The sequence below is a fragment of the Ambystoma mexicanum genome, chromosome 2q (assembly GCF_040938575.1).
Source record: "Ambystoma mexicanum isolate Mex_15411 chromosome 2q, UKY_AmexF1_1, whole genome shotgun sequence".
NCBI classification, from domain to species: Eukaryota; Metazoa; Chordata; class Amphibia; order Caudata; family Ambystomatidae; genus Ambystoma; species Ambystoma mexicanum.
In genome coordinates this window covers 1,345,054,774-1,345,080,341 of record NC_090924.1, presented here as the reverse complement: position 1 = coordinate 1,345,080,341, position 25,568 = coordinate 1,345,054,774, and the positions used below count along the sequence as shown (strand labels likewise).

Sequence of the window (25,568 nt, the reverse complement as noted above, 5' to 3'; positions counted from 1 at the left end):
CTGGAATACAAGATCCTATACAGAGGTTATGGCACTTCCACGTGACTAACCAAAACGGATCCCACGGTGTGGTCGAGCTGTTGGAGGGCGAGTAGTTTACGGTGCTCTCTGGGACACACTCACAGTGGTACTGGCCTAAGCATGTGTTCTTTTGGGGGTAACATCGTACCACAGGCCCTTCCCTCATCTTGGAATAAGCAAGATCCACCCCAGGGATTGATTGGGTGGCAGAATATATGGGCAATCTTCATTTGTGCAAGACTCACCTTTCTTCTACATGATCGCCCACAGCAATGTGCATACATATGAACTTCTACTTTCACTGATGTGGGCGAAAATACCCTCTCCCTTACGTGCCCTTCCAAACACAAATATGGGCCTGTGTACCCTTACAATTTTTTCTTTCCTCCCCTTCTGTTCTCATGGTGCATTTATCTTGAATGGTAATGTCAGTATTTGGGGTGTATGGGTATTATATTTTTGCTTCTTGTTTCTACCTTTCCTTCATTAATTAAATTCTGCACCTTTTCAATCTGAATGAAAGCATCTTAAGATGTTGCCCTGCTTCGATGTTCTTATAATCGAAATGTAATTGAATGTTTTTTTAATAAAGAGATTTAATGCAAAAAACACAGCTAAGGCTGCATTGGTTTGCATTGGTGATTGCTACTTCCAACATGGCCGCCGTCCTCCTACTCACCATATTTCCATGAGCATTCTAGTGCTCATTCATTCTCCATCACGTCTTGCTCTGAAGGTGCTCACGTGCCCCTTTCACTGCACTGTTTGTAAGAGCGCTATTTGCTTATTCTATTTTCCCATGTCGGGAACGGGTTCAATGGCCTTATGTACCCATTCCACTGGCAACACCAGGAGGGTAACGGCCCAGGGCCCATGTTAATGCCCCTTGCAAACTGGGGCCGCAGGCCGTTATCCCACGGTGTTGCCCATGGAGCGGGTACATAACGCCACATTGGCAATGGCAATAGACTGTATCTTGCAAAGTTAGAGGGTATAGCTTGTTTATCCTGTGGGGCCTTACTGAACAACCTTACCCTCTATATCAGATGTCTGCAAGCTGCGATTCACCAGATGTTTTCTATCACAACTTGCATGATTCCCTCAGCATTATATATACTGGTTAATGCGGATGAGAGTTGTAGTCAAAAACATCTGGAGAGCCAGGGGGGTCGGATATCTGCTGCATATTAACAGAGCCGGAACTAGTGCCTTTGCTTTTAATGATATTAATGAAACAGTTGCTGTGGTTACTTTATCTCACAATGTCATTCTTTATTAGTTTATAACACCATGTTTCTGTTATGTTATTTTATTGACGAAGCGCCAAAGCCCTAGGGCGTCCAGGCGCTTAGTCTGATTTTTTTCTCACTTTGTCTGGATTATGTGGCTCTCAGAGTCTGATCTTCCACCTCTTAGCGCCTTCATTGAGTTTTCCACGCTCTAGTTGGCTTCTCAAGATTTTCCCAATTCCCAGTCCTTCTCAGATTCACAGGCTTTCAGGTTTCTTAGTATCGCCAGGGATTGAAATTGGGATCTGTTGACCAGGAGCAGAAATCAGCACCTGGGTACCCGGCATAACCAGTTAGGCAGGAGCTACCGCTGGGAAACCAGGAGCTAGTACAGACTGAGCAGCAAAGCTAACTTTGCACAAGATACAAACTCATGTCCATTTCATGTTAGCCAATATGCTTTAAATTTCCCTTAAGTATGTTATGTATCGTCCTTTATATACATCCCAAAACATGCATAGTTAATATCACATAGCTAGGTTTGAATGGCATCACCTACCCCAGGAGTCAAACGTAGCTCCTGGTAGCTGTTGGTTTGAACCTAACCAAGCTCCCTTTAGCTACAGCCAGGAGCTAAAAAGCTCTGAACTCCTGGCAATTCCAGACCCTGACCTCCCACATGCTCTACGCTCTTTCAAAACGTCTCCATGCCCATCTGAGGTTCTAGGCATCTTTCAGACATCTCACTTCCCTTCTCAAGCTCTTGGGGTATTCTAAGCCTTTGCAATGTGGGCTCTGGTTCTAGGTGTCTTTCAGACATGTCATGGCTCTCTCAGGCCAGAACCACCTGCAAGTTTACAGCAACGCTCTGATTCTAAAGTCCTGGTGCCTCCTAAAACCCTGGTGATTTGGGGGGCTAAGGGGTGGGGGGTGGCAATGGCTTCTTGGCCTGTGTGAGAAGAGTTTTGGGGCTTGTGGGAGACCACAGGGCAGATCCCTAGACCACCTGACAAATGCCTTTTTGCCCCAGCCCCTGCCAAGACGGGCTACTGAGCATAGCACCTGAGCATGCTAGAGTGAGACTACCAACCAACATAGTAAGGGAGGAGAAATAGCCCTTTCACTGAACCAAGATTTCTGGCCTACCATAGCCCTTAGCAAGTAGCTTATGGGAAGTGAGTGGAGTTTCCAGACTGCCCTTTCCTCACACCTGCCAGCGTGTAGATGCTTGTTTCGTTGCACATGAGATGAAAAGTATCTATTTAAGAGAAAGAGAGGGATTGGCAGTGGCTATGTGAGCTGGTGAAATGGCACCTTTCTGCAAGAGGCCACTGGTGGGAGTGCAGGGTTGCAGGTTGGTTTTGCCTGGCAAGGCTTACTCCCTCATTACCTCAGACTACTGTGCTCCACTCAAAGATCGCCTACCACCTTACACTACACACACAAATTCTCCCACGGGTAGTTGCCATCCGCCTACCATTAGCTTATCAAAAGCCACCGACCATGATTAAGCTCTCGTCTTTAGCCCTACCACACTCTCCCAAATCAGAGTCAAAGCTCTGTAGTCTATCAGGTCTTAGGATCTCCCCTATGGATACATTGCTCCCAGGTTTCTCTGTCAAAACCATAGAAAGTAGATTGGGATACGGGAAACATTTACCTCCGACATGCACCCATCAACACCACATGTTTTGCATCTCTCTCTTCCATTGTCCCACTAATGACCCCTGTCTCTTTTCTTACAGAGCCAAGTGTAGGGAGGCCCCCAGTAGTGGCAGAAGGAACCTATACAAAGACCACTTACATTACATTAATATGTAAAGTTTACTGTGATTAACATTTCAAACTGTTCCAGTTGACATTGCGACTGCCACTGATGTACAGTGGGTGAATGGCCATCTCTCATTTTAAATTTTTGACTTCTGCGACATGGGAAAAAACAGTGACATTTTCTGTACGCGCCCTCAATATGCCTCCATGACACTACACATCCAAACATAATACTTGCTTCTAGTATTAGGCGGGTTACATCAGTGCCATAACTAAAGGGAATGTCATGGTTGGATTTGTAGTGGCATACAGTGAGTGTTTTGTACCTAAACGTTGTCATTCCCACTCTTTCTAAACTACTTTTTGTTAAATTTACCGTATCTCTTATTTGAAATTAGATAGATAGATAGATAGATAGATAGATAGATAGATAGATAGATAGATAGATAGATAGATAGATAGATATTGGCTCAGACCTTCGCCAGCACCCGACTGAGCAGCCACTGCAACTCCTCCATTAGCAATGGCCCTGTGATGAGAGCAATAGAGGCTTGCATGGGGCATACTTGGGAAGTTGTATCTAGGTCAGCAAAAGCACTGTTGATGTGATGCGCCTTGAAACACTTGTGTATAGGCGCGTTACAAATGCCATATCATATCATATCATATCATGGGGAACAGGGGAATGCAAGTGTTACAGATTGAGGGCTATGAGGTGGAATGTAGAGTGTGCCTTTTCTGTTACTCTGTTACATTCTCCCTGTAAACTGATCCTGTAACATTACAGAGTACAACACATTTGCTTTTCTGTAGCTGACTCCAAAGTGGTCAATGGGAGGAAGCCTCTTCAGATGGTAATACCATTTTTGTATTTGTATTTATTACATTTATATAGCGCTTTACGTCAAAGCGCTTTACATTACAACAGGAATACATTAGAATAATAAAATAGAAGCTTAATTGCAAAACATGAGACAAACCTTCAAAAACAGTATATAGAACAATTTACCTAAGACAAACACAAGAAATAGAGCAGGGAAAGAGGAAGAGGGAAGTAATGGTGGAGTCAAGATGGGGGTGAGGAAGAAGAAATGTGAAGGGAGGGAATAAAGCTTAAGAGGAAGTGGAGAGGATATATAGGTGTGAGTTAGAGTGAAAGGGACGTGAAGGGGGGTGTCAGGACGGGGGATGAAGATGAGATTTCAAAGAGGCTCGGAAGGAGGAGTAATGCCATGATAACACTCTTGATTGACTCCTGCCGAGAATCACTGGAAGGCTGTTCCAAGTGAGCCATAAGAAACTAGAGTGCAATCACTGACAGTGCACCAGTTAATTGGGCCCAAACTATCCTAGAGGTTGGCCTCTTCCTGCTGGTAAACCATTGCCTCCTTGCTTCATAATTAGGTGCACAGCCCAGGGGGCGCCTGCCAGTAAGATTTAGTGTCAGTGGAAAGGGAGTTCAATGTAAAACCAAGCTTAAGGGTACATTTTGGTTTGAAACAAACAAGTTGACGCTCACATTTTTTTGTTGATTACGCTGATGATGCTTAATAATACTTTTAAGATGCATGGATTGCAGAAGAAGGCTACTTCTGGAGTGGCTACTTGTGGGAGTGCAACATCCTGTAGATTTATTGACTTGAGACCGGTTTGGTCATTGGCCAATGCCCGCCGGACTTGGCACTCCTAACTTTAACATGCTGGGTCTTGCAGGGTCAATCATTGACTGGTGTGAGTGTAATTCTAGTTTATCAGCATCTTGTACTCACCCGTCTCCCCTTTCCTTTGTTGCAGGTGTTCTCAAACTATTGGATCACGGGGAGGAGTATGTTTTCACACTACCTAGTGCCTACGCACGCTCCATACTTACAATCCCATGGGTTGAACTCGGAGGCAAAGTCAACATCACCTGCGCCAAATCTGGCTACTCGGCTACCGTCACATTCCACACCAAGCCTTTCTATGGAGGAAAGATCCACAGGTACTGAAGCACCTAGTGTGCACCAGGTCATTTGGGGTCAACAGACAGTGAAAGGCTGCTTCTCAGTCCTCTGTGTCAATTTGTTTTGTAGTCTCTTATTTCTGACTACATAGTTAAGGTTTAAGCGTACGATTCACTGGGGTCGTCAAAGAGTTAACAGGTTTGATAGGGTGTGTAAACAATGATGTTCTTAAGGTGAGCACTCAGAGGCTATGACCACTTTCCTTCTGCCCGATGCCTTGGTAGATGGTGTACAGTCATATTTTCGAATGCAATATTTTCGAAGGTCAAAATGTCGAAAATATTTTTTTGAAAATAATAATGTCGAATTACAAAAAATTCGAATCTTTTTCGATTTTTTTTCGAATTAATGTTAATATAAGGAAAGTGTTACAAAATATCAATGTTATAGAGTAGAATTGGTATATAGTTATTTATAGCTCTAGAAACTTTTTTTTAAAAAATATGATATTTTTTTATGTACTATAAACATTTGATTAAAAGGTAGTGCAATAAATATTTAATTAAACATTTTTTTTTAAATAATTAAAGGTATATCCATGGGGGGTGGGGGGGATGGGGAGGAGAGGGGTGGTTGGGGTAGGGGTTTGGGATCGAGGGTTGGGGGGACCCCCCCATAAAAAACGTTAGTATTTGTGACATTTTACATTGTTATTTAGGCATTGGTTTTTCAATTTTTTTTTTCGACATTTTATTTTCGAATTAATTACTTTTTCTATTATATGTATGTGATTTCGACATTTTTGAATTCGACATTATTTTTTCGAATTTTTTGCTATTCAAATTTTTTTTTGTTGACTTTTGACTATAAACCTTGGTAGATTGCACAAGGGTGTGGGCACTACATGGCCTCTCACCTCTGCCACATGCCTTAGTAGGCTGGAAAGAGGTAGATGGCATTCCATGACTTCTCCCCTCTACCAGAGTCTTTACTAAGTTGCAAAAGGGGAGAGGGCACCTAATGGCATCTCCACTCAGTGCCATATCATAGCATGGATCAAAGGGGTAGAGGGCACCCTATGACCTCTGCCACATGCTAATGCTAACATGGGCCACACCTAGAGTTGTGAACACCAGCCTGCGTGGCGCTCAGATGGAGTTGTGAATGTTAGCATGCCCACACCTGGACTGGTCTCCAGACACTAGCCTACGCCGCATCTGGGTGGGAGTATGAGTGTTGGCATGACCACACCTGGATGGAGCCCTGAGCGTTGGCCTGCGCCGCGTCTGGATGGGAATGTGAGGGCCGGCAAGTGCAACACTCAGACAGAACTGTGAATGTTAGCATGGTAAAGATCAGGTAACCCACTAACCAATATAAGCTCAAACTCTGCATACTTATCTCACTCAAAAAACTCACACAACCATCTCTCGCACAACAAGCCGCACGCACTTCACAACACTGCAACAACACATAATCCGGAACAACAGCACACGCGGACTGACTCCGATCTGATACCCGCACCAAAGCTCAGCACCCGGTGTATACCGAGTTGAAGCTGCCAACAGAACACCACTCCTCTCACTATCCTACTCCCTTCTTCACCTTACTAACCCATCCCACCTTTATCGTTTACAGATCCGCCTGAGCGCCTGGGGACCAATTCCGTTGGTGACGGTGCGCGGTACAAATACCTTTAACATTTAACATACCTTGGCAGGTTGCAAATAGGAGAGAGCTCTCTGTGGCTTCTCCCCTCTGATACATGACTTAGTAAGTCTACAAAAGCAAAACTGCACACTGTTTACTCTTTCCTCTGAAACATGTCTTTGCATACTGTTAATAATGAAGAGCCCTCTTTGGGCTCTTCCTTTTGCCACTTTCCTTGGTAGGCTACACAAGGGAATGGGCACTGTCTGGGCTCTTACTTTAAACCTTGGTCTTGGTGTGCTACAAGGGGAAGATGAAATGAAATGCCATGTCTCTTCATGTATTGGTACTGGTAGACTGGACAGTGAAAAGTAGGTTCTACGTTCTTTCATTGCCGGGTATCTGCCTTTCCAACGAGTACATAATAATGAAAAGGGTAATCAAAATGTTTTTTGGGGGGTTCCCCCTAACTCCTCCCCCCCACCTATTTTTAAAGAGCCCTTTTTCTGCTCTCTCCCACCCCCCAATAATTTCAATGAGCCTTTTCGTTATTATGTACTTGCTAGAAGGCAGACGTTAAAATACCTGGCGATGAAAGGGTGGTATACGGAAAAGTACATGCTATGGCACTGCCACTGTACCACCTACCTGGATAAGGCAAGGCCTTTGTCTTGGAGTTTGTGAAGGGCACTCTGTCACCTCTTTCCTAAGCCAATTGGCACCTGCAAATCGTCAACGGCATGCTGTGGCTGTGAAGTTTAATTTGCCCCTGTGATGCCACTTGTCATGGCTGCAGTACCCACGAAAAGTGCACTGAAAGTTCTACATCCAGAGACCTCAAACATCTTTATTCTTTTGTGTTAGTATGTCAGCTTGCTTTCAGGAAACCAGGAGGTTTAAATCAAGTTCTTCATCAACGCATCTTTGTCCGCTGACCTCTGTGACATGTAGCGTCATTAGTGGATTTGTTCAGTGGACGTTACTACTGTGAAAATTCAACTAGGGTCCCTCCAAAGCAACCAAAGAAGTGTGTGGAGCAGGTGGAGGGCGAAAAGCAAACAAAAGTTGCATCATAACAGTTAAAAAGCCCACTAAAATATTGGATCGAGATCTTGAAGGAGGTTGTGACAGTATCAGGGCGGAGATGAATCCCAGATTGGTCGTGATGGCCACGTGGGAGGATGGTGATACCAAACGATAAATCCAGACCTTCTTAAATCAATTGTTTGTCCTTCCTAAGAAGAGCATTGAGTGGATCTAGAATGGCAACAGGCAACCGAAAATATCCATCTGGAGAGTTGGCATCGAACAGCTGATGGCCTGGAACACCCAATTAAATATGATAACATATGAAATGGCTGGTGCGGCAAGCCAGAAGAAGGACTCAGACCAGAGGAAGTGTTTGACTCTAAGTTCATTTAGATTAAAAGAAAATGCCTCACTGATCCTAGTACTAGAAGGGAGTTCCCTTCCTAACCAAACTAAACCAAGGTGCTTGTCTATAGTCCAAAATAAAAATAGTCCTTGGTCCAAACCTATCCACAAAACTGGCCCTACCACTTAGCAAAAATGTAAAAGAAATAGGTTGAGTGCCTGCACTCTTGGTTCATTAGAAAGGTATCTCCGGCCATGCCAGGAATCGATGCTGGGTCGGGATCCAATTGATAACATTAAATAAAAGTTCCACTCAAAGAAAGCAGTTCTTGTTAGTCTATCAAAAGTTCCTCAAAATTCCCCAAAGTTTGAAAAAAGTTTCAAGTTGCTGGAAAAACGAAATGACCAAACTTCTTTAGCTGGAGGGATATTTTCCTGAGCCCTTTCCATCAACTTGGTCGAACGCTAGTGTCTCGGTGCTCCTGTGATATATGCTTTTCACTCTGCTTAGTGTGCCCCATTTGGCGTCCCCTGCCCAAATACCTCACTTACTTCTTTAGGGTTCCGATGACTCCTCTCTGCTTCTGGCTGTGTTAGTTTGTTGGGTCCCTGTGACCCTTCTCAAGGTTTTTGCTGCTCGGGTTTCTCAGGCTCCCATAACAGTTTTCTTTGTCTCGTTCTCTCTCCTCTCTCAGGTCCCTGTGACCCTTGGATGGGGATAGGGTAGTCCTTCCCTGTTTCCTGCTCGTTCTCTCTTCTCTTCCCTGTGACCTGGGCAAACCGCGTGCCTGCTGTGTTGATGTGCTTGCTCCAGCGAGTGTTCATCTCGTAAGTGAGTTCAGCATTCTCAACGGCTTACTGCTTTCCGCTTCTGGATGCTTGCGGTATTCGCATTCCGCTCACCTCGGCTTGTTCTCTCTCTCTCGCTGGCTCTCAGTCTGAGAGCAGAGGACCCAGTCCTGCCTTCGTCCATGGACTCAGCATCTGTTTGTGGGCTCCGGGCCCACCACATCCTGTATGTGGTCGCGCCTCCAGGTCCGGTCTGCTCCTCGTGTCGTCTGCTTCTCCGGCCTTGTGCTCTTCCTCATCTGGTATACAGTGTCTCCCTCTGGCATCCGCCTCCTTCTGGGCAGCAGCTGGCTCCGCTGGTCTACGCGGCTCCTCCCCTTGCTGACGTCTCCTTCATTCAAGGGTTGTTTGCCATTTTCTTCTTGCCCCAGTATTCAGAAGGGGCATATTGTTCACGACAGGCTGTCCAGCATGTGGGAGGTTCAGCATTACCTTGAGCAAGCCACATCGATGTATTGTCAGCATTACTTACTCTCATGTAGGCAAATAATATTTTGGGTATATGGAGTTCCCCAGGGCCATGGGATTCCTTGTTCTCTAGAGAAGATTCACTCCCAGTGAGGTTGCACTTTTCCAAACCACTAACAAGGTTTTTGCTGAGCGGGCTCACCTCCCTAGCCTGAAAGGGGGTGGCTCCCCTAGGGAAGAAGGGACAAAGACTCCATATTCGTCACACTGGGACAAGAATTATCATTGATGGAAGGGGTGGGGGTGAGTGGCTTGGAAGAAACATTGGAGCACTCTATATGACTGTGAAGGAAGATAGTCTTGACTTGTCAACTGTGCCAGGGAGAGTGGTATTGGATAAGAGACGGGACTTTTGAAGATGAAAACAATGTATAAGAACTGTTTTGCCCATATGGTTTATTTCTATATGAATTGGCTTGTTTCTATAAAACTGCAAGTAAAGTTATATTTAAGAAAAAAGTCTGTTAAAAAAATTAAAGACCCGCTTTCCAAGGTATCAGGAAACATAGTCCTAAGAGTTTTGGCATACCACATTCGTTTTCACTGGAATGTGCAGTACTTTCCTGGAGTGGCCTGCAGTGCCAATTCTATGCAGGTGTGTGTACACAGTGTATTGTGGCTGGAGAGATGAGTCATGATATGAGGCTGATTAAAATCTGGATGCATGAAATACCGAAATTCAAAACCCTGTCCCCTTTCCCCCTGTTCTTCTGACAACCCAACACATTGAAGGAGCTTGTGGGCTTGCACTGATCAGAGTCTACCACAAGTAGGTCCTAAGAAATCTTATATGAAGCCCACCGGTGGAAGAACATCCCGCTCTCTTACCACTGACGGCTGCAGCATTTATTCTAGACATTCCCATTCGAGCCGCTTAAAAAACGATGAAACAACATCAAGTTGTTCAAAGTGCCTCTTTTAGAATGAAGGAGCAGCATTGAGAAAATGGGATCACAGCCTAGAAAGATTGACGTCCAGCCACAGGCTTCCTGCCTCCAGCAGAGGGCCTTTAGAAATTGTGCATAGGTTCCAGTTGAGGTTTTCACCCAGATATCATGAAGGAAGTCAAAGCTATCTATGTACCCTGAAGAAATGTACGGCCTGGGGTACATTTTTGCAGAAATATCTTTGGTGGGAAATATATCCTCCCTCAGTGGTATTTCTGTAAGCCAACCCTATTCTGAGTTTACCAGTGGCAGACTTGGCATTTCTAAAACCCCACCAGAGGTATTCCAGAAATACCATCTTCGCCAGTGCTAACTTTAAAGTGTATTTTTTTAGCTTTTTTTATTCTGCCCTTTTCCACGTTGAATGTGAAGATTGAAGTGAATAATGTACAGTAGTTGTTCGTACCACTACTGTCATTTCTTTTAAAGCAGATCAAGGTCAATACTGATTCTTTTCTGCATTACATGGTTAAAGTGGTGAAGTCAACCTTTTCACCCATATACAGCGCTCCAAATAAATGCTTTTTACTCTGCAGAAGTGGCTGTGCTTCCCTTTCTTACAGAAAAATAAATGTTTTTCTGTCGTTTTAATTGTTTTACCATATGCCGACTTTTCTTAAAATCAGCGAGAGAACCTTTCCAATATTTTACCCCACAAGCTCTATTGTTATGCAACAATGTAACGGTGTATTGTACCTGAGGAAATAATCTAATTATAACTCATAGTAATCATACGGCCCAATATAACGCCATTGAGTGATTATAATTGGAAAGTGTGACTTACACCTGTTTCACACATTGTAATGTAGAATCGGAATTTGCTTTTGTACCAATGAGAAATTTTGATTGAATAGCATAACATTAGCTTACTTTAAGAAGCCAATTTATGGTCACAACTGTATGTACAGAATTAGATTTACATGTTTGGAATGTCTATACAGTGAACTTATTCATGCCTATAAACTATAACATTCTTTTTTATTATTATTATTAATTTTTATTGAAATTTACAGAAAACATACGAACATCAAACTTACCAGCATTGTAATTGTAGAATTCAACGCAAAGAATCCACACCCCCCAAACCATCCCCAACCTTCACAGAATTAAAAATGCAAAACAGACCAACTTAATATCACATGCCTCCCAAAAACCCACCCCACATTTCATCAAACAATTACATTTTTTTGGTTCTGCAAAGGATCACCTTCTCAATCCTGGCAACCTGCCTCAAGTCCTCCACCCTTTCTGAATAGGTCGGCCTCTCCTCACATTTCCATTTTCCCAAAACAATTTTTTACGCAGAATTTGCAGCCCTAAAAAAACAGCATTTCTGTGGATAAGTGAATTTGTCAACGTTATCATCCTCACTCAAGATGATAGTGTTGTAATCAAAATCCTCTTGCATCAATAGAACCTCATTAATCTTCTCAGTGACCTTCCTCCAAAATGTCCTCAGTTCATAACAGTCCCAGATCAAGTGCTCAAAGGAGCCGACAACATGTTTACACCTCCAACAAGCCTCTGAGTCAATCATCCCTCTTGCATACAGTCTTTGGGGAGTCCAAAACACTCTATTAAGAATTTTGATTTGGCGGCATTGTTCTCCAAGATTAATGGAAGTCAGAGTCACGTTTTTACAAAGATACCTCCACCTCTCCACAGTCATTTCAGAGCCAAGGATCTCGGACCACTTAGTTAACAATCCCTCTGCTGGCGTGTACTGGTGGCCCAGATTTCTATATACCTTGGACGCCATACCACCTAATGCCTTATATTCAGGTAGCCATAACTGCCAACCACCGCCATTAACAGTTCTTTGGTTCCACAGCAAACCTCTCAATTTTCTGTATTCACCCATTGTACAGTCTCCGAGATCTTTAATTTGTGCAAGTCTTCTATAGCTGATCCATTTGCCGTCTTCAATCGGATCACTCAGCCATAGTACACCACTCAGAAGCCAGTTCAACCACAATATCGGCCTCCCATTTAGCAAAATACCTGGATTCAACCAGATAGGGATGTAATCATCATCACATAACTTGCGTTTACTCTTCTTCCATAGTTCCCTCCAACAAGTTCTCAGGAATTGCGTTGGTGGAAATGAGCGATAACCAGATCCATCCACCATGGACAGCATGGCCCTAGGCGGCAACGGAGAAGAACTACTTGATTCTGCCAATGTCCAAACATCCTCCGAATTTTCAATAAATGGAACCAGATGCCTGGCTCCAAAGGCCAAATAATTCTCAAAATCTGGAACCCCCAAACCCCCACAGTCTTGGGGCAGCTGTAATTTCCACAAACTGAGGCATGCTGTTTGTTCTCCCAGAGAAAAGACTGGATTAAACTCTCAATTTTCCTCCAGTGGCCTTTTTTAACTTCCAGGGGAAGCACACTGAGCACATAGTTGATTCGTGGTGTCAAAGTCATTTTGATGGCATTCACTCTTCCCCAGAGACTCAATTTAAGTGCACTCCATCTCTTCAAGTCAAGCTCCAAAGACTGAATCACATGTGTAATATTGACATCCATTATTTTCGAGACATCCTTCATTAGCCAAATCCCAAGATATCTAATTTTGTTCGGACACCACTTAAAGGGAAAGCCCTGCATCTTCAAAACAGTGCAAGTGGTTGATGCCGGCAGCGCTTCCGACTTTGTCCAATTGATCTTGTACCCGGAAACCTTGTTGAACTCATCGATCAACTCCATCAGCGCAGGAATGGAGCTCTCCACATTCTGAACCACCACCAACATGCATCCGCATATAACCAAACTTTCTGGAAGGCGGCACCAAAGCGTACTCCCTCAATTCTATCCTCTTCTCTTATCCTCACAGCCAGCAATTCCATGGCGATCACAAACAATATCGGCGACAGTGGACATCCTTGCCTCGTGCCTCTCTCAAGTTCAAATAGGCTTGAATTCATGCCATTAGTCCGAACACAAGCAGTTGGCCGTGAATACAGCAGTCTTATCCATCCGATCATGGTATCTTCAAAACCAAAGCCTTTCAATGTACTTAAAAGATATGTCCATTCAATACGGTCGAAAGCTTTCTCAGCATCCAAGGATAACGTCACTACATCATTATAGTGTTCTTTGCTTTCAGCAACAATCGTATCATATTTTCTGAAACATGTCTGCCTTTTACAGATCCAGATTGACTTACATCTATGATACCCATCAGTGCATTCTCAATCCTCAAAGCTAACGCCTTGGCAAAAATCTTGTTGTCAGTGTTCAATAAGCTGATCGGCCTATAGCTGCCAGTTTTCACCGGTGTTCGTCCCTCCTTCAAAAAAACAGAGATTGAAGCATGCCTTGTTGAACTTGGAAGGCACCCATTCCTCAAAGAGACGCGCAGCATCTCTAACATCAAAGCAAAGACGTCTTCTGGGAAAATTTTAAAATGTTCAGCTGGTAGTCCATCCGGACCTGGACACTTCCCAGAATTCAATGCATAAGCAGCCAACCTGAGATCCTCCACGCTCAAATCTCTTTCCATACACTCCAAAGATTCCAAACTCACTTTCTTCAGATGGCAGTCCTTAATGAATTGTCCAATTGTACGCTCCGATAAGTTGGTTTCTGAAGAGTACATGGTTTTGTAATATGACAGAAATGCTGCATTAATCTCAGCAGGATCAAAAGTCACCGACCCATCCTGTCTTTCCACTGCATTGACGGATCTGCCATTATCCATAACCCTCAATCGATGTGCCAGAAGCCAATCACATTTTTCACCTTTTTCATAGTAGTTACTTTTGGTTCTAAAAAGCAACCACTCAGCCTTTGAAGAATACAAATCTTCCAATCGTCTCCTTTTCTGCTTTAATACTTCTAAAGTCTCTCCTAAAAAGTCTTGCATATTATTTCTCTCAAGATCCTGAATGACATCAGTAATCTTTTTTTTCACTTCTGCCTCTCTCATTTTTTTCTTCCTGCTTGACAAACCAATCAACAATCCTCGCATATATGATTTAAAGGCTTACCACACAAACTCCACCCTGACTTCACCAGTCCAATTCACAGATATAAAGAATCTCGCCTCTTGAACAATGTTGTCCACAATTTCATCATCGTCCAAGAGGGAAACATTCATCCACCAGGTGTTAGACTTAGGAACCGGGAAGGTCAATTGCAAGTCTATGGAGATTGGCGCATGATCCGAAATAAGTAGTGATCCGATGTCTCCCCTCGGAATGATTGTGTACAGAGGCCAGAGGTCATAAGGAGGTCAATTCTCGAGTAAGCATTATGCCTTGCAGAGAAGAAAGTATATTGTCTCATTGAAGGGTTTTGCAATATCCAAACATCTGTGTGGTTCCATTCAGCAATTAGCCTCTTTAATGCTGTTCTTTTGAGATCGTTGGCACTGTCCGCACCCCCCACACTTTTATCAAGTTCAGGTTCCAAAACAACATTGAAGTCCCCTCCCAAAATTACATTAATCGCATTTACATTCTGCAACATTTGCGCTAATGCTACAAAAAATCTACCATCATCCCCATTCGGAGCATATATATTGCAGAAACAATACTGAGCATCCTGAATATGTGCAGTGACACACACTATCCTTCCATCCCCATCCTTCACACACTTCACCCCAGTGATCTGGAGACTCTTCCTAAAAAGAATACACACACCCCTAGAACCAGTAGTGAACGACGAACCATAAACATCACCAACTCACTCCTTTTTCCACATATCTATATCCGCATCCAACAGATGAGTCTCCTGAAGCATCGCGACATCCACTCCCAACTCCCCTAGTTTACTCAAAATCACCTTCCTCTTGACAGCGCAATGTGCACCATTCACATTCAAAGATACCACCTTGAAATTCCTCTGATAAGTGTAAGACATGGGTAGATTCCGTTTCCCAGTCCTTGCAATGAATTCACAAGACACAATACTACCTAAACCTATAGTCAAGTTAAGAAATAAAATAAAAAATAAAAAACACAAAAAACCCTCCTGGGCTTGAACCACCCAACCATCCAGAACATAACTTCCAGCTATAGGCAGAAAGGGACTACCCCCCCCCCCCTCCTCCCTTTGGTCAGCCTGTAGAAAGTCCAAAAATGTGCCACAGACCACATTTGGTCAAATCCAAAATGAATTTAAAAATACTATTTGGCCTAAATGAATTCCCACAACTCTCCAGCAAATGATAGCACAAATAAAAGCAATCCTGAGTAGACGCAACATTTCATACTCAAAACGCTAAATACCTCACCACACATGAGCTCTGGTCGGTATCCAAAGAACCAACTGTTCTGCACCTTAATGTCGTCGTCCAAGCATGGCATGTTTGGAAGAAAACACCACAGCTGTAGGCCCACCAATCCCATATAAATGCACATGACTACCATTGCACTGCATTTCCCTCTTCTCCCTATTAACTATTATATCATCCCATTTAACATGCTAGACTGCAGATCACTACATCTTGACATCCCATTAACCATAGCTCTTGAGCGCAATCTCCCCTAGTGTGTCAATCTCATGTCTAGACAAACCCTCATATTATAACCACCAACGAATCATATTAATATACCAAAGATGAAAACTTTGCAGATCCCATCTACTGCAGGCATGAAGAACAATTGAGCGTGAATCATCACTAGAATGTGAGCAAATGTAGCACATTGTGTTACAAAATACCTGTATGCCTGCACCCTACCATATGACATTAGAAACCCGATACAGCATTGTCATAAGTGACCTATTCCTGGACACTACATTCCCCCAAAAGACTTCCATGACACAAAGCTGCAATCTTCACCGTGTCAATCCATATCTTAACTTCAAGAAAAATTAAATGTCAGCCGACTAAGATTGAATGCTGCACATGTCATTTCATATATTTGGCTTCGGTATTACAATATGTCAGGGGTGTGCAACAAGATCAACTGTTACGTGTAAAGGGGATAAACATTGTGCAGCATTCAACGGCGCATTTCAGGGAAAGATTACATGTTTACTTAGTGAAGACACAAGATACCTTTCTTCAGCAGATTCCGGCTATATACGATCAATGTGCCACATTCCGGGCCAAAGCTGTGCAAACCGCAGCCCCTACTCCGCGGCCACAACGCTCGCTCCCCAGCCCACACATCCACTACGCCCCCCAAGCACGAGAACATGTAACAAGGCGTATTGCCTAGAACACACGCTTCACGACCATAAGGGAGAAAAGCTCCCCAGCGCCCTACCTCAAATGTGCGTCATCAGGGGCCCGTCACCCACACCCGCCATCTATCGCAACTGAGCCGGCAAGACTCCGCAGGGTGACGCACGGCCGCCATTCTGGACCACATGACACCTTCGGCTCCCCGTCCATAATAAAAGAAAAAACAAGCACCATCACCCTTAGAAAATCTATGGAGCGCGTACTACCGTAGAGAAAAGCACCCATTATCCAAGCCCACACCAAGCTCGAGCAAAAACCGTTAACCCCTATTTGATATTCAAACCAAGCACAGATACCTAAACAAACAAATAAACCCCCAATTAACAATTTCAAGAAAGAAATGAATAAAGAAAATAACCTTACATCTTCACAGCTTCATATATCATAAATCATATCAATTAGCAATGTTATTATCCCAGTTCAAATCTCCAGCCCTCAGCCATTTTTCAGCTTCAACTGGATCCTGTGTGGTTTTGACACCCGATCCAAAAAATATCTTCAGTGTTGTTGTTTTAATCCCCTTTTCTTGAGCCAAAGCTTTGGCACCTTTGAACGCCTTCCTCATGTCCACAATTTCCTTAGGGAAGTCTGGATATATCGCCAATTGATCCCCAGGTTTCACCAGTAAAGTTTTAATCCCCTTTTCTTGAGCCAAAGCTTTGGCACCTTTGAACGCCTTCCTCATTTCCACAATTTCCTTAGGGAAGTCTGGATATATCGCCAATTGATCCCCATTTAGTAGAAGTTTTCCTTTCTCTCTCGCAGCCTTTAAAATCCTTTCCTTTGCACTCACTCTTGACATCACCATAATGATCTGTCTTGGTTTCCCGGCCCGGTCAAGCTTGCCAGCTCTAAAGGAGTAATCCATGTCCATTTCCTTTAGGATGTTGTTACCCAAAATCTCCTCCAGTACTCCTTTGACTCTTTGATCAAGGTTTTTGTCCAAAGCAGAGTCTTCATTCACACCCAGTAAGCGCAAGTTCAAGTTCCTTTGATCAGCCTCTAACCTCAGGTTCCTCTTCTTCAAATCAGAGACCTCATATCTCAACTCCTTGTAGGCCCTATAACTCCCTGCAACCTCCGTGGCCAAGGTTGTATTTTCAGCTTCCACTTTGGTGACTCTAGTTTCCAGGTGACCGACTTGAGAGGACAGTTCAAACTATAACATTCTTTAAGAGAATTCCTCTCTTTGAGGTCCTTGAAGGTTGAAGTTGTAACATAATAGTAACACGATTCAACAAACAAGCGCTTGTTGAATGAGCTTAGCTTTTATCCGTGCCGGGTATGGCCCATTCTTGTTATCTTAGGGAAAATATGAAAAAAGAAGCATGGGATAGTCTCACTAATCAGGCTGGATTGTACACCCATGGCATCAGAATGAGGCTGTACGTTTTATCAGTGGTGCCATTAACTAAGCAATATTAACAAAGAAGGGGAGCATTACTGAGCCAGGTAATGTCCCGGGCCAGGTAGAATCCACACCGAAGCAAGGGCACTACCGTAAGCCTGGGGCATTACCAGGCTCAGTAATGCTACCCCCTGCAAGGGTAATATTGCTTTTAGTATCCAGCACGATGCACTGGAAACTAATGGTTTGTTTTAAACAAAAAAGAAAAGAAAAAATATGGCTGCCATGGACCCGGGGAAGGGGCTAAGTAGTCCCTTCTCCCTTCCCATGACGGTCATTGACGTGGCTGCAGGGATGCGCCAGGAACACTGTGGTCGAATATGAGGTGGTGGGTGAAGTGCAGTGCGAAGAGTGTGGCTCATCCGGTGCGTGAATCTTTGAAGTATAATTGGAGGTTTGACTACTACAGGGACTGGTGGAGGAGGAAGGGGGCACTTTGGGGTTTCACATGTGGGAGAAGGGGGTGCAGTGGGGTGTGGGCGAGTTGTTGGCTGTGACGGACACAGATTTGATGAGATGGCCGAAGTGGATGATGGGGTCTCCAAAGGTGTGTTTGGAGTTGGCGAATGTGGTGTCGAAGAAGCGGGGTTTGCGGGGTGAGATCAAGGTTTTGGGTCAGGCGTATGTGGCAGGGAAGGAAGGATGTAAGGTGTTCACGGATGGTTCAAAAGATCCTGTGTCTGGGAGAGTGGGTATGGCATATTATCTGGAAAGCACTGGAGAGTATAAAGTGGGGCGACTGACGAATTATGTGTCTATTTGTACGGCTGAGTTGGTGGCGATTGCATTGGCGATTGATAGGGTGTGCGAGTTGGGGTATGTGAAAGTGGTGGTGTTCTCAGATTCATTGGGCCTCATTACAACCTTGGTGCTAAGTGCACCAACTTTACCACCATGGTGTAAACTCCGTTTACACCATGGTGGATGGCGGATTTACCGCCCCATTCCAAGGTGAGTGGGGCGGTAAATCCCCATTTCCCATTTTCCCTTCCCCATTCCCATTTTTGCCCCATAGGGCATAATGGGAGTGGGGAAGGCGCTAATTACGCCGCCGTAAATTACGGCGGCGTAATTAGCACCATGGCAGGTTAGCGCCATGGATTTTAACGCCTGCTAAAAGCAGGCGTTAAAATCAGAATCAGGCGTTAAGGGTTAACAGTGGCGTTAACCCTTAACACCTGAGTTGTAATGAGGCCCATTGAGTGGGTTGCAGGCGATTGTGGCAGGGGATGGTGATAGGAAGGATGTGATTTTGGACATTAGGAGGAAGCTTGATCGGTGTGTGCGTGGGGGAATGGATTTGGAGTTGGCGTGGGTCCCCAGTCACAGTGGCATTTTGGGTAATGAGTTGGTGGATCTGGCGGCGGGTGAAGGTATGAGGAGGGTAGCGGTTGATGTGAGGTTGCCTTTGAGTGTGGATGAGGTGAAGGCTGTGGAGGTGAGACGGGTCATGGATGAGTGGCAGGAGAGGTGGGGGTGTGGGGTGAAGGGCAGGTGGATGTTTGATGTCCGTGGGAAAGTGTCGGTGAAGGTGGATGCTGGGAGTCTGGAATGGAGGAGGGGGGTGGAGGTGATGCTGAATCGGTTGAGAATAGGACATGTGGGGCTGAATGACTGTCTATATCGAGTGGGGAAGCGTGAGTCGAGGGACTGTGCAGTATGTGGGGTGTCTGAGACTGTGGGACATTTTCTGCTTAGGTGTGAGAGACATGTTGAGGAGAGAGAATTGATGAGAGTTCGGATGTCTGCACTGGGTGTGGCTGAGCTGAGTGGGAAGGCTTTGCTGGGAGGTGACGGGGTGAGAGGCAGAAGGAGGAGCAGTGTGTTGTTGGATTTTGTGAGGAAGACGGGGCGGTGGGAGGAGTTATGAGATTGTGAGGGCAATGTGTATGAATGGTGGGGGTAGGTGCACATCATCCTATTGGATGGGGAAGCGCCTGCGTGGGTCCGCCCACGCATTCAGTAATTTAGAAGAAGAAGTAACACTGCGGTTTGCGACGTCGGAGAGGGAGCAGGCAGAGGAAGGTAAGTGGGGCGGGGACGGGAGGCGGGAAAATATGTGGAAAAGGGGGTGGGGATGCGGGTTGCAGGGCAGCACTTCCCTGAGATCCCAGAGTGAGGGGGAGATGGCGGCCTTCCATTTACCATGTGGTAATGCCCCCGTTTTCAGCCTCCTCATTGGCTGGGAGGCCAACAACCCCCGCCCCCTTCGCTGGGTACTAATGGTGATTTCACCAGGAAACTATTGAGCTACAGCTAAGCACACCTGCTCTTGACGTGCAGCTTGGTGAACATTATTGGCAGAAGTGTGCTATACAAGGCCACCTACTGTACCCTACCTTTACGCAAGTTATACATTTCACCTATTATGATTGTTTGCAGCATGGGGCTCATAGGCTCTGCACTACTCGTAAAACAAATCTTTGCAAACCAATACGTTGGCTACTAATGGATACGGCCTCTCCTCTGCAAATTACTCATCTATCTTGGAAACATCCGGCCTACAGGCTGGGACCTCAGAACATTTTAAATCATGCTTGCACAGTGCTGGGTGGTGCCACATACACCCGTGGTGCAGGGAAGATGCACCGCCTGTCCTCCACCAGAAGTACCAGTGCCCAGGATATAAGTAGCGTCGTCCATCCAGATCCCAACAGTTCCTTTCCTGACAAGACAAGTAGCAGGACTTTCAAAAACGGACTCCAATGGCCACACAAGTTTGAATTGGGATATGTATTTCTTATTTGTTTGTTTTTTCCCAAAACCTTTGACCAAAATAACCAAGCCCTCTGGCTTTAAAGCTTGAGGCAAATGTGCTGTGCCGTCTTTAACTCACACCCCAGAACCGTTGCATGCAGTGTTTGGGGTGTTGTCCCTCTCGATACCAAGCTATGGCACCTGTCAAGGCTTAACTTTAAAGTCCAGGTGCTCCAGGGAGCATAGACACTACAAGGTACAGGAGAAGGAGAGAGGCCTTCTGTCACAAGGGCTCTTTGGCACTGGAATGAAGACTGCTTCTCCTGCTGCAAAGTAGAAAATCCCTCTGGAGGTCAGTTGTCCACCTCCCTCTGGAGAGCCGAGAAGCAGTGACTGAGGTAGTGTTTGATGACTTTGGGTCTTCCTCACAGGAAGGCCTGGACACTGCTTTCGGTACCCAACAGATGTGACGCCATCAGGCATGAAACACCATAGTCAGCTATGCTTGTCTGGCTTTTGGGTTGTTCGGGTCCAAATTATGGAAATGCTTTTCCAAGGGAATAAGCTCTTTGGGAATAAGGTAGATCCTACTTTGGAAATGTTTAAAGGATTGAGATAGACTTCCATGTCCCGGAGTCTTCCGGCTACACAGAAGGTATTTTGATGGCACAGCAGTAACGGTCAGCGCCAGCAACCATGCACAAGCCACGCTTAATCCGAAGGTTCCCTGCGAGAGGTTTGACGTTCAGGAGACCTGCAAGAAGGGGGCAAAAGGAAGCAGTTAGCCGGCTGGCAGCTTGCGAGAAGGAAGCTGCCCCAGGATTATGCTACGCGGTGGTGGGGCAGACTCTGGGTCTTTGTGACGAAGTAGAAGACTGTGACCACAAACCAGAGGGTACAGTATATTTCGGTGAGCGCTTTCAATCTTCCTTTCTTGACTTTGCCCGCAAATTGCCCACCGCACAATGAAAATAGGAGCTTATAAGGAAGGAGTGCTCCGAAAAGATAGTGGATGTTCCAAAAATCCCATATTTTTGAATCCCCAAAGATTGAGTCAGGAAAATTACAGTCTAATTTAGACCTGCGTCGCCTGAAGAGCTTCTATCACAAAGAAAATGGAAAACTGGTAACGTTGTGTAAGATCCTAGGGACCCTGTTGGAGGGTGGCTGGATGGTGACCCTGGACCCCCAGGGTGCATATTTACATTTCTCAATTTTAAAAGCTCATTCAAAAGTACCTTCGAGCCTTGGCAGCACCACCGTTAGCAGCTCACGGTGTTACCCCTTGGCTTCGGCTCCGATGTTCTTCAGCAAGGAGATGATGGTGGCCGCCGCCCATGACCGGTGTAGAAGTCCTGCAGGCCTACACTGTTAGGGAATACTTGATGCGCCGCCCTTCTGTATTAATCAACCTGAACACGGCTCCTTTGTCGAGATTCATTGAAGGGTCTGATCCTCCTCGATCCGTCGTAAATGCCGGTGCGGTGGGACATGAACTTGGTCCTTTCACAGCTGATGGCTCCACCGTTTGACCCAATGTACAACGCAAGATCTGGTTCCTCTCCCTGACCCTGATCACTGCCTTTTTGGTGGCCTTTAACATCAGCCAGGCGAGTGAGTGAGTTACAGGCTCAGTCCGCTGGCCGGGGTTACGTAGTGTTTACGCGGCACAGGGTGATGCTCTGAGTGAAGCTGTCCTTGCTACATATCAATTGATCAATACAAATGCTGACCTTCTTTTCCCCCCATTGCATCCTTTCAAGGGGGAGGCGATGCAACCGACTGGACCCTTTGTGGGCCCTGAGCCATTACATTGTTAGGTCAGGCGTACATTGCTTTTCACCATTCTTCCAAGGCCATGGTTGTGACCAAGCACACACCTCTGGATTTTGTGGGTCATGTGTTAGGATTTGTAATGAAAGTGTGCATAAGACCACCCCAGAAAGGCATGTGGGGCATTTTACTTGGGGTCATGCAGTTCTTCTCTTGAGAGAGGTGCCTGTCTAGGAGCTCTCCAAGTAAGAACTTGGTCCACAATGCATACGTTTGGTAAACATTACCGGCTGGATTCAGATGGTAGGGTGGGCGCTTTGTTTGGAAGATCTGTGGTGCAGTACAACTTTTAATTGTGGGTATTATGTATATTACATATAAACCGAAACGATTGCCTTGGAGAAGAGATAGGAGAGAAAGTCACACACAGCTAGTAAGTGTTGTTTGGTTATTTATCCACCCATTGCTTGCCCATGGCCATGCTAATCCTTATGGCCATTGGCACCAAATACCTGCTTGTCTCTGCCCAACATGCCTACTTCAGGGATTTCTTTGAGCTTGATAAGCCAAGCACCAATGTCAACCTTTGGCCTGCTGGGGTTATTTCTAAGCAATCTTCTGAGAGTGAATGCCTTATTTGCAGCTGTAAATGAACTACTGGTGTAATTAAAATGTCTTAATGAAGCGTGCCTTTAGTCACTTGATGTGTATCTGTTCCTTGCACTGAAGTCCTGTTAAAACCAAGCATTGACAAAGCTAGCAGTTTTCACTTGTGTGTGGCCATTAGAAAGGCATTTGCCAGGCACTGATATATTTGCCCAGGAAGGCATGCATTTTCCAGCTGCTTATGGACAGGTATTACCATTATGAGAGTTCCTGGGAAATGCCTATCCCATAAGGGCAAACAAATGTTGGCTTTGGCAGCTTGTTCCTCGCTGCCGTGGTGCATTCGAGAATCCTCCCTTCCTAAAGGTGTTGGCTATTGCAGGGTGAATCTTTCAAAGATATGGAATCTTCGGAGGTGATGGTTTCGATCAGGAAGGGTTACTCACACACACTTTTTAGGGAGCCTAAATGTTCAATTTGGTCTTTCTCCACGGGCCACATTGATCCTAGACTACTCCCCAAAACACAACGCCCCATCAAAACCCTCATACCTCCAATGTAATGACATTGGGGGTTCCAAGTCCAAACCAAAAATGTGCTATTTTGTAAAGCACGTCGAGCAGGTAATATTGGTTATACCACATTTTGAGGGGTTTTGCGTTTCTACCCAAGGAATTTCGTATGCCACTTGCTCCAAATAGTGTATTTAAAAACACGCAGCGAAGTAGCATTCATAATACACAAAGGGGTTGCAATCTCAATGTGTCAGGAGGTTTACGAATCCTCCCACAAGGAGTAATTGTGAACAAGAAGGATGTATAATGTATACAGCACTTGGAGCCAGTAACACGGATGAAAACATGATGGGATTTAAAAAAAAAAAAAGATGCTAGGTTTGCAGGATTTGAACAACTTCACAAAGACAATGTTAGGAAATGATTTCAATAGTATGCATTTTTGGGGCACATTGGGCCCGTGCCATGCACATGAGGATTTAACTGCGATTGACTGGCATTGCGGTGGCATTTGAGGCTCCGCTTGGCATGTGATGGCAACACATGCACATGTGAGGCTGAACGGCCTCTCATGCATGGCAGCTGTATGAGCTGCCCTATTGAAAGCGGCACGTTCCATTTGCATTTCATCCCATCAAGGTTGATCAATTGCCAGCCGTAAAATGAGCTAATGATAACAACTGTTTTTACAGCACTTGGTGGAAGAAGGAGACTGGCATGAAGCACTGTACCAGAACCTACATTATCATACCAGGCACATGAGGCATTACCTGGCACTGAATGCTATCACTGCGGCATTTGAGGCAGAACTTTCCTTCTGATGGCTGCACTTTACATCATTTGAGGCTTCGCATTATTTTTCAGGTAGTCCATTAAAAGGTTTTCGTGAGCCAGGAAGTCATATTTCTGTGGGTTGCTGTGCGTTTACAATTCCACGTTAAGAAGTTGCGTTTCGGAAATGTCCCTACACTGGGCGCTATTTTTTCCCCGATTTCCTCCTTCCTTCGCCCTAAACCAAAATTAGGAACCTCACAAATCCATCTGGCTGCCCTGCCTTTGATACAGTTCTCAGACCTGGAAAACGGAAGACTGTAGATTAAAGCCTGGCCCCCCAAACTAACTACTGACTTCCATGTTCCAGTCATGGTGACTGACCATGTACTATCACAGTAATAAGTATGGAAGCATTGCTCCAGATAAGAGGCGCGTCTGCCTGTTTATTCCCGGTGCAACACCTCTGAAATAAGACAAGCAGGAAGTAACCAGTGCATATTAGTCTGACCTTTTGAGCCACTTGCACTGCTCAGGTGATGTGTTCCGTCTCTTGAGCAGTTCCTCGTCAGGTAGGTTTTCTACTGCAGTGCTACCTGTGTCGATGGACAGTCAGGTTTGTCCAACTCCATGCCCTGAAGCCCGGATCCATGACGGGTTTTCAGGATAGCCCTCATTAATATTCATGAGATACATTTGCATACACAAATTATAAATGTATGCACATTTTCCTCATGAATATTAATGAGGGATATCCTGAAAACTAGTCAGGATTCTGGTCCTTGGGGCCCAGAGTTGGACAACCACGTCTCTAGCTGATAAAAATGCTTCTTTTCATGTACCGAATTGCTAGCTATGAAGAATGTTTTGGTAACAAGAAAAATGCAATTATTTAAAAAAATGGTAATATATTTGTAATTGCCTAAAAATATACTAGTCGACATACTATTTTTTTACTCCTTTTATTCCGAGCTTCCCAAAATATTGAATAAAACACTTTAAACTAAAAATGGCATCTAGGGAACTTTGGTCTGACAGTCTGCTGCTGACAAATTATTTATCTATTTATCAAAGTACACGTTCTATGCAAGTGGCTCCACATCCCCCAATATGTGCTCTGTCCGCTTTGCCCCGGTTCTCTCGCTCCCCGCCCCATCACCCGCACCTCCTCAACATCACCCACACGCCAACTCTCCCCGTGCATGACATGCCGCAGCTTGGCGACACCACCGTGCCTGTTAGGACGGCAGGAGGACAGGGGCTGGCCTGATCAGGCTCGGATCTCTAGTGGTCCCTCATCTTCTCCCTGTAGAGGGGCTGGCCTGCTCAGGCTCGGATCTCTAGT

The 25,568-nt window shown here is 45.0% G+C and overlaps 1 protein-coding gene across 5 annotated transcripts in view; it reads left to right on the top strand.

Moving 5' to 3' along the window:
• The window catches only part of OSBPL10 (oxysterol binding protein like 10), a 2,898,140-nt gene that overhangs the window by 2,811,326 nt on the left and 61,246 nt on the right, over nt 1-25,568 (top strand). For all 5 annotated transcript variants that reach the window (XM_069648807.1, XM_069648805.1, XM_069648806.1 and 2 more), the window contains one exon: nt 4,815-5,001. In XM_069648807.1, the coding sequence (XP_069504908.1) occupies nt 4,815-5,001 (187 nt within the window). The remainder of the gene's footprint in view (nt 1-4,814; nt 5,002-25,568) is intronic.